Source organism: Elephantulus edwardii, unplaced genomic scaffold (assembly GCF_000299155.1).
Source record: "Elephantulus edwardii isolate Elephantulus edwardi_28Jun2011 unplaced genomic scaffold, EleEdw1.0 scaffold00009, whole genome shotgun sequence".
NCBI classification, from domain to species: domain Eukaryota; kingdom Metazoa; phylum Chordata; class Mammalia; order Macroscelidea; family Macroscelididae; genus Elephantulus; species Elephantulus edwardii.
Window position 1 is genome coordinate 9,898,626 of NW_006399759.1, and position 12,332 is coordinate 9,910,957.

At 42.3% G+C, this 12,332-nt stretch overlaps 1 protein-coding gene across 3 annotated transcripts in view; it reads right to left on the bottom strand.

Annotated features, from left to right (window-relative positions):
* Positions 1 to 426: 426 nt before the first annotated feature.
* The window catches only part of NCOA1 (nuclear receptor coactivator 1), a 127,766-nt gene continuing 115,860 nt past the window's right edge, over positions 427 to 12,332 (bottom strand). The window contains exons 18-21 of one of the 3 annotated variants that reach the window (XM_006880627.1): positions 5,914 to 6,097; positions 5,203 to 5,292; positions 829 to 885; positions 444 to 743 (exon numbers count right to left, since the gene is read on the bottom strand). In XM_006880627.1, the coding sequence (XP_006880689.1) occupies positions 841 to 885; positions 5,203 to 5,292; positions 5,914 to 6,097 (319 nt within the window). In that variant the 3' untranslated portion in view covers positions 444 to 743; positions 829 to 840. Of the gene's footprint in view, positions 744 to 828; positions 886 to 5,202; positions 5,293 to 5,913; positions 6,098 to 12,332 lie in introns of all 3 variants that reach the window. The other 2 variants (XM_006880625.1, XM_006880626.1) reach the window with 2 other exon arrangements.

Here is a 12,332-nt window from a genome sequence, read left to right on the forward strand (position 1 = left end):
TCTTCCTCTTTCCTGGAGGCATCTCTTAAAAAAAAGGAGAAGGGGTACAGATGTGGAGGCAAAATATTCTTTTGAAGCCAACAGAGAAGAGTTGCTCGAAGAAGCTGATTGTACACACAAGCTGCCTGGGCCTTGGGTGGACGCTGCAGGCCGGGCCCCGGCCTCCGTCCTCAGCAGGGTGGGGGCCGGGCTGTCGGAGGCAGACCTTCGTCCTCCCTTGGAACTTGTCATTTTGGTTCTCCTCCAAAAGCCTTCATCCAGATAAGAAGCCAATGACTGGTTACAAAAATAAGAATAATTCAATTTGGCTCAAGAAATAGATTGTCCAACTGTTCTGCCTTGAGATTTTCTTCAATATCCAAGGCCTTTACAAAGAAAGAAACAAAAACATCTCTCAATCTCCCCACAAAAGTGAACTCCTCTTTTTTTTTTTTTAAATTTTATTTTTTTTTGCTCCAAATGCTACGACCTGAAGAATGGCTGCAGATTGAGATATCAAAAATCTCAGAAAAATATATATCTGTATATCTCTGTAAGTCTATTATTTAAATTTCACATTCCTTTAAAAGTGGTTATTCAGTCAGTAGCTGCTGCAGGAGGCTCTTCTGCTGGGCCTGGGGGGTCTGTGGTCCTGACGTGGCTTTCTGAGTTCCCAGAGGACCAGGCTGGTTCAGGTAAGGGTCCCCGCCTACCAGATTCACTGTACACTGGACGTCAGCAAACACCTGAACCTGCTGCACCTGCTGGAACACAAATGAGAGATGTGTTTAGACAGAAGGGCCTGCCCCCCCGGCTTATGAGTGGGTACTACTGGAAGTGGAAACTCACTAGAGCATTCCTCTAGTCTGTAGTCACCACACAGAAGAACTCTTCTGTCTTCTTGTCCTACAAAAAGAAAATCGCTGCACTCATTTTGCTCAGGGTTCTGGAAAGTTCACACTTTAAAAGTAAAATCAAAATAGGAATGGTCAAGCCTCCTACAGGGTTGCCGTCAACACTGGGAGTGAACATCACTGCTAATATTGTCAGGATTAGGAGAAGCTCAGGCGCAGAGACTGGGCCTCCAGTGGTGGGTTTGGAAAAAAAAAACCAAAAAAAAAAAAAAAAACCAAAACAAAAACCCAAAACACAAAAGTATGATGTTTGGAAAACGGGCTTATAAACTTTCCAGGGACGACATGTTACTAGAATAAAAATTCTCTATGCTGTCACTGAAAAAGTTAAGGCTTTAACCCAGTATTAGCAAAAACCGCCACAACTTAATAAAGGACAAGAGCACAACTAAAGGTAATTGCCAGATGATCTGTGTAGTAGTTAAATAGATTACATAACTCCTGGATGTACTGGCTTTACGATTAAAGCAAAGTTTCTACAGAACAATTTTATGTTTACCATCTTTTTTCCTGATTGAAATTCCATTTCAATACATGACCTAAAATAACATTACTTTTACTAGCTGGGAACAGTGTGAATTTTCCCTTCAACTACTCTTTAGTATTAATACACATGTGTTGCTTAAAAATGTCTACATCTGCAGAGGTCTACCATTTTCTATTGGGGGGAAAAACCCCAGGCCAGAGCCAGAAGTTATGAACCAGCTTTAGTTTCCGTAGGACACTGATCAAGGCCACTATTGCTCTTGTGGATGCTGCTGACCTCGTGTGCAGACGTTACTGTCCGAATCCTGAAATAAGTGTCTCAAACTTTGGGTCATCTTTAACAGATTCTCACTCATTCACTGCCACTGAGTCAGAAAGTATTTATCGCTAACTCTTGGTGGGTTTTCCAACGCTATACACTGCCCGGGAGGAGACTGCCCATCTTTCTCCCACAGAGCAGCTGGTGGCTGTGAGCCACCTTCGGGTTAGGGGGTCACTCCCTTTGGACTCTGCCACTAGGGCCCCTTCATTTTTTTTTAAGATTAGTGACCTATTTTTTTCAGTCATCACTAATCCATGCCAACTATTCTGAGTTATTCTAAAGTCTTTTCTATCCTAGTCTAATAAAAGTTGTTTCCACTCACTTTCATTGACTAAATAATTGCCAAATGTCTCCATTATCAAAGCTCTATTTCTGTCTAGCTCTGGACTCTTGTCCCTGTAATGTACTTACATCTCTACTCTGCTTCCCTCAGGAAAGCAGACATCCCCTAAACTGAGCTCTTCTTTTCACACCTGATGAACTAGATCTTTAGTAATATGACCATTTGCTTCTTGTCTGTGTATGTTCCTTTGTTCTCTTCTGTGGGGCTCTGACTAGTGTCTCTAAAATATATCAACTCTCCCATCTGAGTCTGTTCTCTGGGTGACTCTGTGCCCTCCCCTCCCCTTTGTGTTCTTCCTATTCATTCCTCTTCCTTCCAAAGCTTCACCCCATCTTCCCAGGCCAACCACCCCTCTCCTTGCTCTCTCCCTGTGTCTGCAGTCACGGTTTTTCTGTGCCTCTGTCTCAACTTCCTCTGCATACCAGTTCTTTTTGCAAATGCAAAAACCAAGGATCCCCAACTCCTCCTCTCTGTTCTTTTTCTTCTCCTTTTCTATAGTCTCATCTCTGTATTTCTACCTGACATTTGCTCTAGCCTTTGCTTGCCACAACCACAAAAACAATGGAGTAAACAGATTTTTTTCAGAAAGAAGATCCTGCCACTGAAATTTAACAAAACATACTAGAAAAAATATTTTCATAAAATTGCTTTTAGGCATTGACAGTATTTTTTCAAAAGAACAATCTATAAAATTTCATCTGCTTATATATTTAAATGTAGAAAAATTTGGGCATGGCACAAAGTATCCCCAAACATAGTCTTGATTAAAGCATGATAAAATAGAAAATTCTGCTGCTTTAGGAACAATGATTTTTTTTAAAAAAGGTAATCTATTTTTATATAAAAAGAATTGAAAAGAACAAAGAAAACTGTAAAAAAATCTACATGCAAACCATTTTGAATTGTTGTGGGGTGGGGGTAAGGGATACGCTGTACCTTAGAGCAGAACTTAAGGGGCCACTGCCATACCTTACAGAGAGGCAGAGGGTGGCACGGAAACAGAGCCTGTGACGGGTCAGGTGAGAAGTATGGTGTGAGCTCCCAGGACTTTCCAGTACAGTTTTCACATCAATTCAAAGACTGCCCCAACACTCAGACTTAAAAGTTGGTTGTTACTACTTAGCCAAATTGCTAAATCCAGGGGCCTGTAGGTGTGATCATGCAGTATAGTTTTCTCTGAAATACAAGACTGTCAGACAAAAATCCGTTCTTCCGAGACACACGCTGATGCTCAGGTCATGGAGAGAGCCTCTGAACCGTTCGTTGTCCTCCGAGCTGGCCGCCTGACGCTCCTTGTCCTCTGTTCCCAGGATGAGTCTAAACTAGCATGTTCTCCATTGCTAAAGTGATGACTTCACTTGGAGCACTGAGTCAAAATCCCTTAGAGTAGCGTCTAAGGCTCCTGGGACGCTACCTAGTCTACCTCACCAATTCCAATTTCTATGTGATCTTACTAGACTCCAGCTTTCCAGGGCCATCCTGTCTCTTCCCTTCTATTTCCAATCCCCTATACATCTGAATCCAGTCTCTAACCACCACAATACCCCCCTTCTCCTTTACTTTTTCTTAGAATTGTCTTATAATTGCTCTTAAGTAAGTGGTTTTTTGATCATCAGCAATTTCTCCTACCTTTCAATGTTTGTACTGCTTACTTGTAACATATTTCAGTTAGTCTTCTTTGGTTACATAACAATTTAATGTATGTGTATTTGTTTTGCTTTTATTTTTCAACAGACCCTACATGATATGACAGAAAGGGCACAGACTGTCCCTGTTAGAAAAGACCTGGGTTTGAACTTCAGTTTTGTCATTTTCTAGTTTTGTGAAATGTGCATATAGATAAAGCTCCTTGGGTTCAGTTTCTTAACCTTTGGAAAAAAGGTGGGAGAATAACACCTCCCTCATAGGGTAACACAGGCACTGCTGTGAGTCGGTTCTGATTCAAAGTGACCCTCCACTGCTTTGTGAATCCTTCTGGGAGGAGACTGCCCATCCTTCTCCTGTGGAGCAGCCGGTGGATTTGAACTGTGGATCTTTCAGTTAGCAGCACAATATGTAATGCACTAGGCTAAGAGAGCTCTTTTAATGAGATTTACATGGTATTAAGCACATAGGGTTAGCTTTGTTGTTGTTGTGGTGTACCTTCAGTAAGAACTGACTCACAGTTGACCTTCCAGGGGGTTTTCAGAGGCAGTTAATCGCATGGGAGGAAACTGCTTATCTTTCTCCGAGAAGCAGCTGGTGGATTTGAACCATTGTGCTTTTGGGTTGGTTGCTCAGCTCCTCAATCCAAGTTGTCTGGTGCTGGCACAGTGCCTGGAAGAGCATCCTTATCACAGCTGGTGCTTCCTTGCCTCAGTTTTCCCCACAGAGCAACAAAGGGCAGGGAATATATACATACGTGTGTGTGTGTGTGTGTGTGTGTGTGTGTGTGTGTGTGTGTATGTATGTTGCTAACTTTTAGCATAATACTGATGTTTAAAAAAATTTAAAGGTTAGGGGAGCTCTGGTGGCCTAGTGGTAAGGAGCTGCAACTACAATCCCAGAGGCGCACGGTTCGAATCCACCAGATGCTCTGCCGGGGAAGGAGGGGCAATCTCCTCCTGTACCAGTCAGATCTGATTTGACGGTACACTCACACAAAAATAATAAAAAAGAAAAAAATAATAAAAAAAATTTAAAGCTCTAGAGAATATATTATTAAGTGAATTAAAATATAAAAAAAATTATATAGTAGATTAATACAAGAAAAGTAGTCATCCTTGCTACTTTTAGTTTTAAAAATTTCTAAAAGGAAGTGGAGTGCATAAAAGACACTCTGCTGTCAGAATCCCCTGGGCTTTCCTGAGGTATTCTGAGCACAATGAACTTTAGAACTGGGTTTACTTTTTTCCCCCTCTCTTTAGAACTGATGGTCTGTGACCACCATTTGCCATCCCTTTACTCTACCGAGGCCCTAAGTTAAAGCTTCTGAAAACCTAGCTCATCTGACCCTCTCGATCCCAGAAGTGGGCCTCTTGTTAGTTCTGCTGGTTATACAGCAGCTCAGGAAAGTTCAGTGACATGCCCGCAAGCATACCAGGTCTGAATCCTGATGTCAGGCCCCTGCACATTTAGAAGGCCCCTGGCAGTTCTGGGTGTGGACTTTTCTTACTGACCTGGGTTCCATCTGCTTCTGTTTTGAGAAGGTCAGTGGATGAGAGCTGGTTGCAGTAGAGGCCTGCGTGTCTCAGTGCTGGATCACTCATCTATCAAAGACAAACAGAAGACCAAATTACCAGCTGGCTGTTGAACTTGAAGATCCAGCTCTTCTAGAAGAACATGTTCATGGACAGGAAAGTAACAGGAAGTTAAGAGTGAAAAGCTGCAGTCTGCTGCGTCCTAGAAGTCAGGACGGTGGCTTCCCTCGTGAGGGTGGAAGTGACTGTAGGGCACGCGGAGGGCTTCTGGGCTGCTGGAGTGGCAGCTGTGGTGTATGCTCAGATGGTGGAAATTCACTGATTTTGCCCACTTATTTATAAATATCTTTGTAAACATTAAGCACTACAGAAATGTTTACTCAACTGGAAGGAAGAAAATAAAGAAAATGTGTTTAAGAATAAAAAAGGGGTTAGTTGTAAGCCAATATGAAAGATTTCATTCCAAGATAATGAATTGTAATATTTTATAATAAATTTAAAATACTAAAATCTTACGAGACTGAAATCTTAGAATGTCTGTCAAAACTTGGACGGTTTCTCTTAGTCGTGAGTAATGAGCAAGAGATGACGGGAAGGAACAGATGAGCCTGGGCTTCCCGGGGAGACTGAACGGTGCTCTTGCTGGACAAGATGTGACGTGGGCTGTGAGTGTGCGGCCGTGCCACGTACCTGCTCAGGGCAGACGGTGTTCATTCCTGGCATCTGCAAGGAGCTCATCTGCATCTGGCCCATCATTGGGTTCATGTTTTGCACACTGGTGTTGCCACCAGCCATGGACACGGTGATGCTCATGTTGTTGTACACTCCTGGCTGTGCAGGCGCGGGCTGGCTCTGGACAGCTGGACTGAACACACTGTTAACTCAAAAACAATACCGATTACACCCACTGAACAGGAACATGGGGCAAAGAGGCAGGGGCCTGACTCGTCATTATGACATACAATTAGGAATAAAATATTTTATATTCTCCACACATTACATTTAAAACTATCTTACTACAACTTTGGAAGATTTAATACAATTTAGACACATTTTGAACTCTAAGCTGCTTGGAGAGGGACATCATGCTGGGTACAGTAGAGGGACAGTGCAGGAGGGGAAGACCGTCTATGAGGTGGATTGATTCAGTGACTGGGATAATCGGGATGGGTGTGTCAGAGACAGTGCGATTGGCACAGGACAGAGCGGAGTTTAGGGCTGTTGGACATAGGGTCGCTATGAGTCGCAAACGACTCGACGGCACATAACAACAACAACAACAACAACAACAACAACAAGCTGCTTAATAATTAGAAAGCATTCACTATAACTTAATAGCTCTCTGGTCCAATATCAGCTCTAACTAGGAATAATTAAGAAGAGATTGTTACACCAAAATAAATCTTCCAGATAACTAATGTTTAACCACATAGCCACTAAAGCCATTTTACACTTTATTATACTACTTGATTTTCTTAAACAGAGGCTATCCCCCATGAGTAAAGTGTATGTCATACATCCTCAAAAACAGTCAGTGAATGAATTAAAAGAATACATGATTCAAGGCTGGCTTTCTTGTTAACTGTATTTTTTTAGACTCAGCACCTGGAGGAATGATGAACGCATTCTACTTAGTTCTTTGTCTCTCCTACTAAGTGGAATATGGCTGGCATTCAGTAACTGATGACTGAATGACTATGAGTGATTTTGAGCTGCTTTTGTTCTGATTTTTTTTTCTCTTTACAGACTTTACTGTATTTATTCCAGTATTTTCCAAATTAGAGCCCAGAGACCATGTGCATTCTCTAAGGAACCTGGTGAAAATCAACACTCCTAGCTAGGGCTTAGCCCAGCTCCAGTGAATTAAATTTATGGGGAGTCGGTACAGAAAAGATCATTTCTACTCTTTACACACATTAAAAGAGCCTTTAAAGTCAATTTACTGTCGTTTTTTTTCAATGTTTCAACTTTTGGCTGCTTTTACTACATTGTAAACAACAAGAAAAACCTGGTGAATATATCTAGATGTTTTCATTTGGCAAATTTAACGGTTTTAAAGACTACAATAGGCCTGAGGGTAGTAGCTTCATGTCTTTTTCCAGGAAAGAAATAGGAGAGGGGAATCATCCCGCCCCTGCCTCCGCCCCTGAAGGCTTGTCTTCCTTCTTCATGATTAACTTTTGCACTGCTACTACATCAAGCATTTCAAATGTGCAATGAGTTACCATTAATAAGTATAACAGTATGAAATAAAGTTCAAGTAAATTCAACTATAAACTTCGTATTTGAACCCCAACCCCAACTCTAATCTCCAGGGATACAGATATACACCTCTTTATTGTTCTAAAGGAAAAGGACATAAATTGTATCTTTGGTAAGTTGTGACATAAATTATACCTTTCATAGGTTGTAACAATGGTGAACAGTTTATGATTATCCAGCAATAGTTAAACTGTAAGATGCTGGTAAAGTCCACCTGCTTTTATGTCACTTCCAGAGAATTTGATTAAAAAAAAATTACTGCCCTCCCAATGGCTGAGCTATTCACTGCTAGCTCTGGTGGTAAGAAGAATGTACTGACATTTATGGCTTCTGGTAGATTAAGGTAATCATACTGAACTTAACAAACTGAGAAACAGCCCATTCATCATGCCTGAAGAAAACAGCAAATGTTTCCCAGGAAATTATAAAACGTAAATGCTCAAAGAAAAGGATGTGGCTAGAAAATGGTGAATAATGCATCCGTGGGACCACAAATGTCTGCACAGGCTGTATCTTATGAGGAAGCATCCCCAAACTAAAGGGAGAAAAAAACCCCACCCCAATCTATTAATCCATTTTCTAATGACTATTTCTGCCTCAGACAATATTCATTTGTCATCTGACACATAAATCACTACTGAAGGGAGCAGGGCCATGCACTTTAATGCACACAAAAGCTGTAAGACTGCAGTGACGCCATACTTATTGTAAAAAGTTTAATTTCCTTTCAGATTTATATTTGAGACTGTAAATTAGCTTAAGTTCTTTCAAACTTCTTTTGCCAATAATGCCATTTTAGTTGCATCCATCAAGAGAGAACTGTATCTTTGTCATTGTTCCTGGACCTACAAGGGCCTGTGGGGTCATGGGCCTCACAAGCCTGATTCTGCCTCTCAAAACGCCCTTTTTCTGCTTCCTGTTTGCCTAGGGCAGTTATTAACATCTTATTAGGGGAGCATCAGGTATGTGTGGTGGTCCCTAAAAAATAGGAGGCTACTGCAGGATTGGGTAGGGGTCATTCTGTTGTGCACAGTATTGCTACAGGTTAAGTCAACAGCACTTACAAGTAATGACGGAGTAAAGGGAAGATGAAGAACTTTGGCCCCAAGGAGTTCCATAGATATTCCAGGTATTAACAAGTGGGATGAATCCCTAGTCAAACAAGTCTGACAAAGAAAGGATTAAACTGCAGAATTCCTCGGCTGATAAATGCTAATAAGCACTGGGACTCTCCCATGAGACTAGTAATACATGAAAACATTGCCTTATTTCATGACAAATAGATTTGATTTGGTTTAATCCTTTATTTCTCTTGCCACTGTAGAGATAATAGAAAAGAACCACATTACATGGTCTCTGAGCTCTATTACATCATTCTACTTAATGATTCTCTAATCATTTCATGGTTTCAGCCTCTTATACCTACACACTCTCCCATCGACTTCTGCCATCAGCTAGCCTCTCTCAGTGTGACAGCAGCGGCTACCCCTGTGGCAGCATGTGCCGTGCAGCCAAGAATCACAGTGGAGGTGCCGCTTCTCTTGACTAATAAACTTATGCACATGAGTCAAGTTAGTGAGTGTGAAATATCGCAAGAGTAAAAGGGGATTTTTAAATTTCTCAAATTGTTTGGAAAAAATGCATGTTCACAGAAACTACGGAAGTGCCACAAAAATCCAAGTCCACAGCTGACTCCAAATCCAAGCAGGGCAGGGGCTTGGGCAGTCTGTACCGATTCACTCAACAGATGCTTTCATAAAGTGCTTGCTAGTCAGTGAAAGATGGGAAGACCCCCGCAGGAGGGACCCACGCAGTGGCTGCAGCAGCCGGCTTGCACAAGGCGAGATCATGGTGATGACCCGCAGGGGGCAAGGTTCCGATCTCTTGTTCAGAGGGTCTTTATGTGTTCTGGTCGATGGCACCTAACAACAACAACATGTTCTAGAGGGTGGAGATAGAGGCATAAACAATACACAGTCTCTTTTACGGTATGTTTATTCCAGCTGGGGAAAGCTGATCACATGTAAGCAGACTAGCACACACCAGGTGGTGAGCTCTGTAAAATACAGCAGTGGGGGAAAGAAGGAACAGGGGTGGGAAGTGGTGTTTTAGAATTGATGATCAGGAAGGTCTCTGCTCTAATAAGGTGACATTTAAGAAGAGACTTGAAGTATGAGAGAGCCACGTGACTAGTGAGAACAGGGGAGAGACCCTTCTAGCAGAAGGCTTATAACATGAAAAACCTGAGTGTGCAATTTACATGGCTCATCTGAGGCACACAGGAATAAAGAGAAGCCAGTGTGTGGGTGAGTGATAAGAACAGTGCACGAGGCCAGAGAGCAGGGCTTTGAACCATTCAGAACCAGCTTAAAAACCCCGTCAGAGAGGCAGAAAGGAGCAAGATGACTCAGGGCCTTATAGGGCTTACGCTGTTCTTTGAAGAAGCTGGGGCCACTGGAAAGTTTGGAACGAAGGCCTGGCACACTGCCTTCAGTTTTAAATCATCTCAGGCGCTACTTTGTGGTTACTGGATTGTAGCGGAGCAAGGATGGAAGCAGAACAAAGATAACAGCAGCTTGTGAGTGTTTAAAGTGACACAGCTAAGAAGTGAGAGCGGTTAACAAGGTGGTCACTGGTCGTGAGCACTTTGAACTAGTTTGGCCACAGCCAATATGGTAACACCAGAAAAGATCCAGATATGTAAGATGTAAGAATACTGGAATGATAAGTGAATGGAGAAAATTATGGGGGAAAACTCTGGAATGGGAGCCATGGACGGGGCACACAGAGCCCCTTTCAGGAGTCTGATGTGAGTGACTGGATGATTGCCAAACCTGTGGGGAGACACACATTCAGCTGGGCATGGCTGGCTTTTTAATCCGGGCATGGCTGTCATCTTCTCTGCTGGGCAAGAGACTGGGCTGCTATGCAATGTACATTCCTTTCTAAGAGGGAATTCTGTTTCTAGCAGGGTGGCAGCCCCTAATTTTTCCTATTCTGGTACACATTTTATAATTTGGGTCAGTTCTGGAGTCACTTTGTCAACTACGATTCAATCAGACTGAATCAGTGTGAAATTCTGAAGGTCACATGACTTGCTGGTGGGTTTGATGTAGGATGTGAAAGAAAAAGTTTTTTTCTGAATAACCAGAGGGTGGAGCTGCCTTTTACTGAGCATGGGTAAGGTAGAACAGGACCAGGTTTGGGGAGAAGCTCCCCATAGGGTTTGTCATGTTAAACTTGACAGTCCTACTAGACTTCTGAGATGTCAACAAGGTAGATGGACATGCCCTATGGCATTCAGGGGAGAATTTAAATATGAATGATACAGCCATGCTAAGCCCACTACCATCCATTCAATTCTGACTCCTAGTCGCCCTCCACTGGATTTCCAAGGCTGTCAATCAATCTTTATGGGAAGAAATGGTCCCTCTTTGGCAGATTTGAGACGTGGATCATCTGGCTAGCAGTACACAGGGCAGTCTTAGCAGAAGCCTTGGCATCCTCAGCTGGGTGTCAGAGAAACGAGGAACATCCAGAAAATCTGACTCTGTGACAGGAGATCAGAGAAGTCATCTTTTTGAGAAGAGAAAATTCACTCAACAGGGAGTGGGGTGCTAAAGAATAAAGGCTAAAAAGTGAAAATGATGAAATATGTCAAATGCTACCATTGACCACTGGCTGTGGCACTACCGAGGACAGGAAGGACCTTGACAGGAACGCTCTGGTGGATGGGAAGGGATGAAAGCTTGTACCACTGAGTAAAGATTCAAAGGAGAGGAAATAGGTGGAGAATCGTCTTTCAAGGAATGAACTGTACTAAGAGAGAAGTGTCCTAGGCAGGACTCTTGCCAGCATTCACTGTGTGTTTATGCCTTCTCTAAAGTCATATTTAAATGCACAGGTGCAAGTCCAGAGGGAGAATTTAGTGCCATTTCTCAGGAGAGTTTGCGAGGCATAGGTACAGCGGAGGGACGGCTGGGTAGGGAGAGGAGAGCGCCGTTCTGATGGACCGTCAAAATAATGCATTATGAATTTGGGAAGCTGGAATTAGAACACATTAGGAGACAAAAATCTTAAGTGTTTGGGAGGCACTTCCTTTTTCATTTAATTTATACATGGTTTCTCTGAGTGCTACATAGTTCCCTACCAGAAAGATTTCCTCTCTCACCTCTCAGTGAACTTTAAGAGAATACAGTCTTAAGTTTTCAACTTTAACTGCCTTACTTATTATGCTGTCAGATCAAACAGCCTCCCTGTCATTAGAACCGAGAGAAGCCAAATTAAAATCCTTATAAAACTCAAGTGATGTGTGAAGAGTTCAGCAGCCAAAATTCAGGGGGTGGGGAAGGAATGACTTTAGTGAGATAATTCTAAGGAAACTGGGTAAAATCAGACAACTGAAAATCTAGAGATGCAAAGAGAGGGCAAGGCAGAGCCACATGAGGGTCTTAAAACCTTGTGTTGTTATGGAAGCTTTCCAATAGATGGACAAAGAGTGAAACTCATGTGTCCTCTATGGAGCTGCATGAATTCTAACATTTTGCTATTCTTATTTCAGATGTATAAGTGCTGTTTTAGAGAAAGACTTCCTAAACAACACATTCATCTACACCTGTCCCAGGGGGCCTCTAATACTGATGGGAACTGGGGGTAAGGTTAGAGTCACTTGATTATTTCTCTGTACAGTGAACACATCTATTTGTTTTAAAGATGGATACTTAACAGGACTGAGTACAATTTTTCTTTTCATTATGCTTTCTAACACAACTCAAGTTGTATTGCTGTGTACCATCTAGCTGGAACCGACGCATAGCTCCAGCAGGCTTTCAAAGGCAGTAAACTAC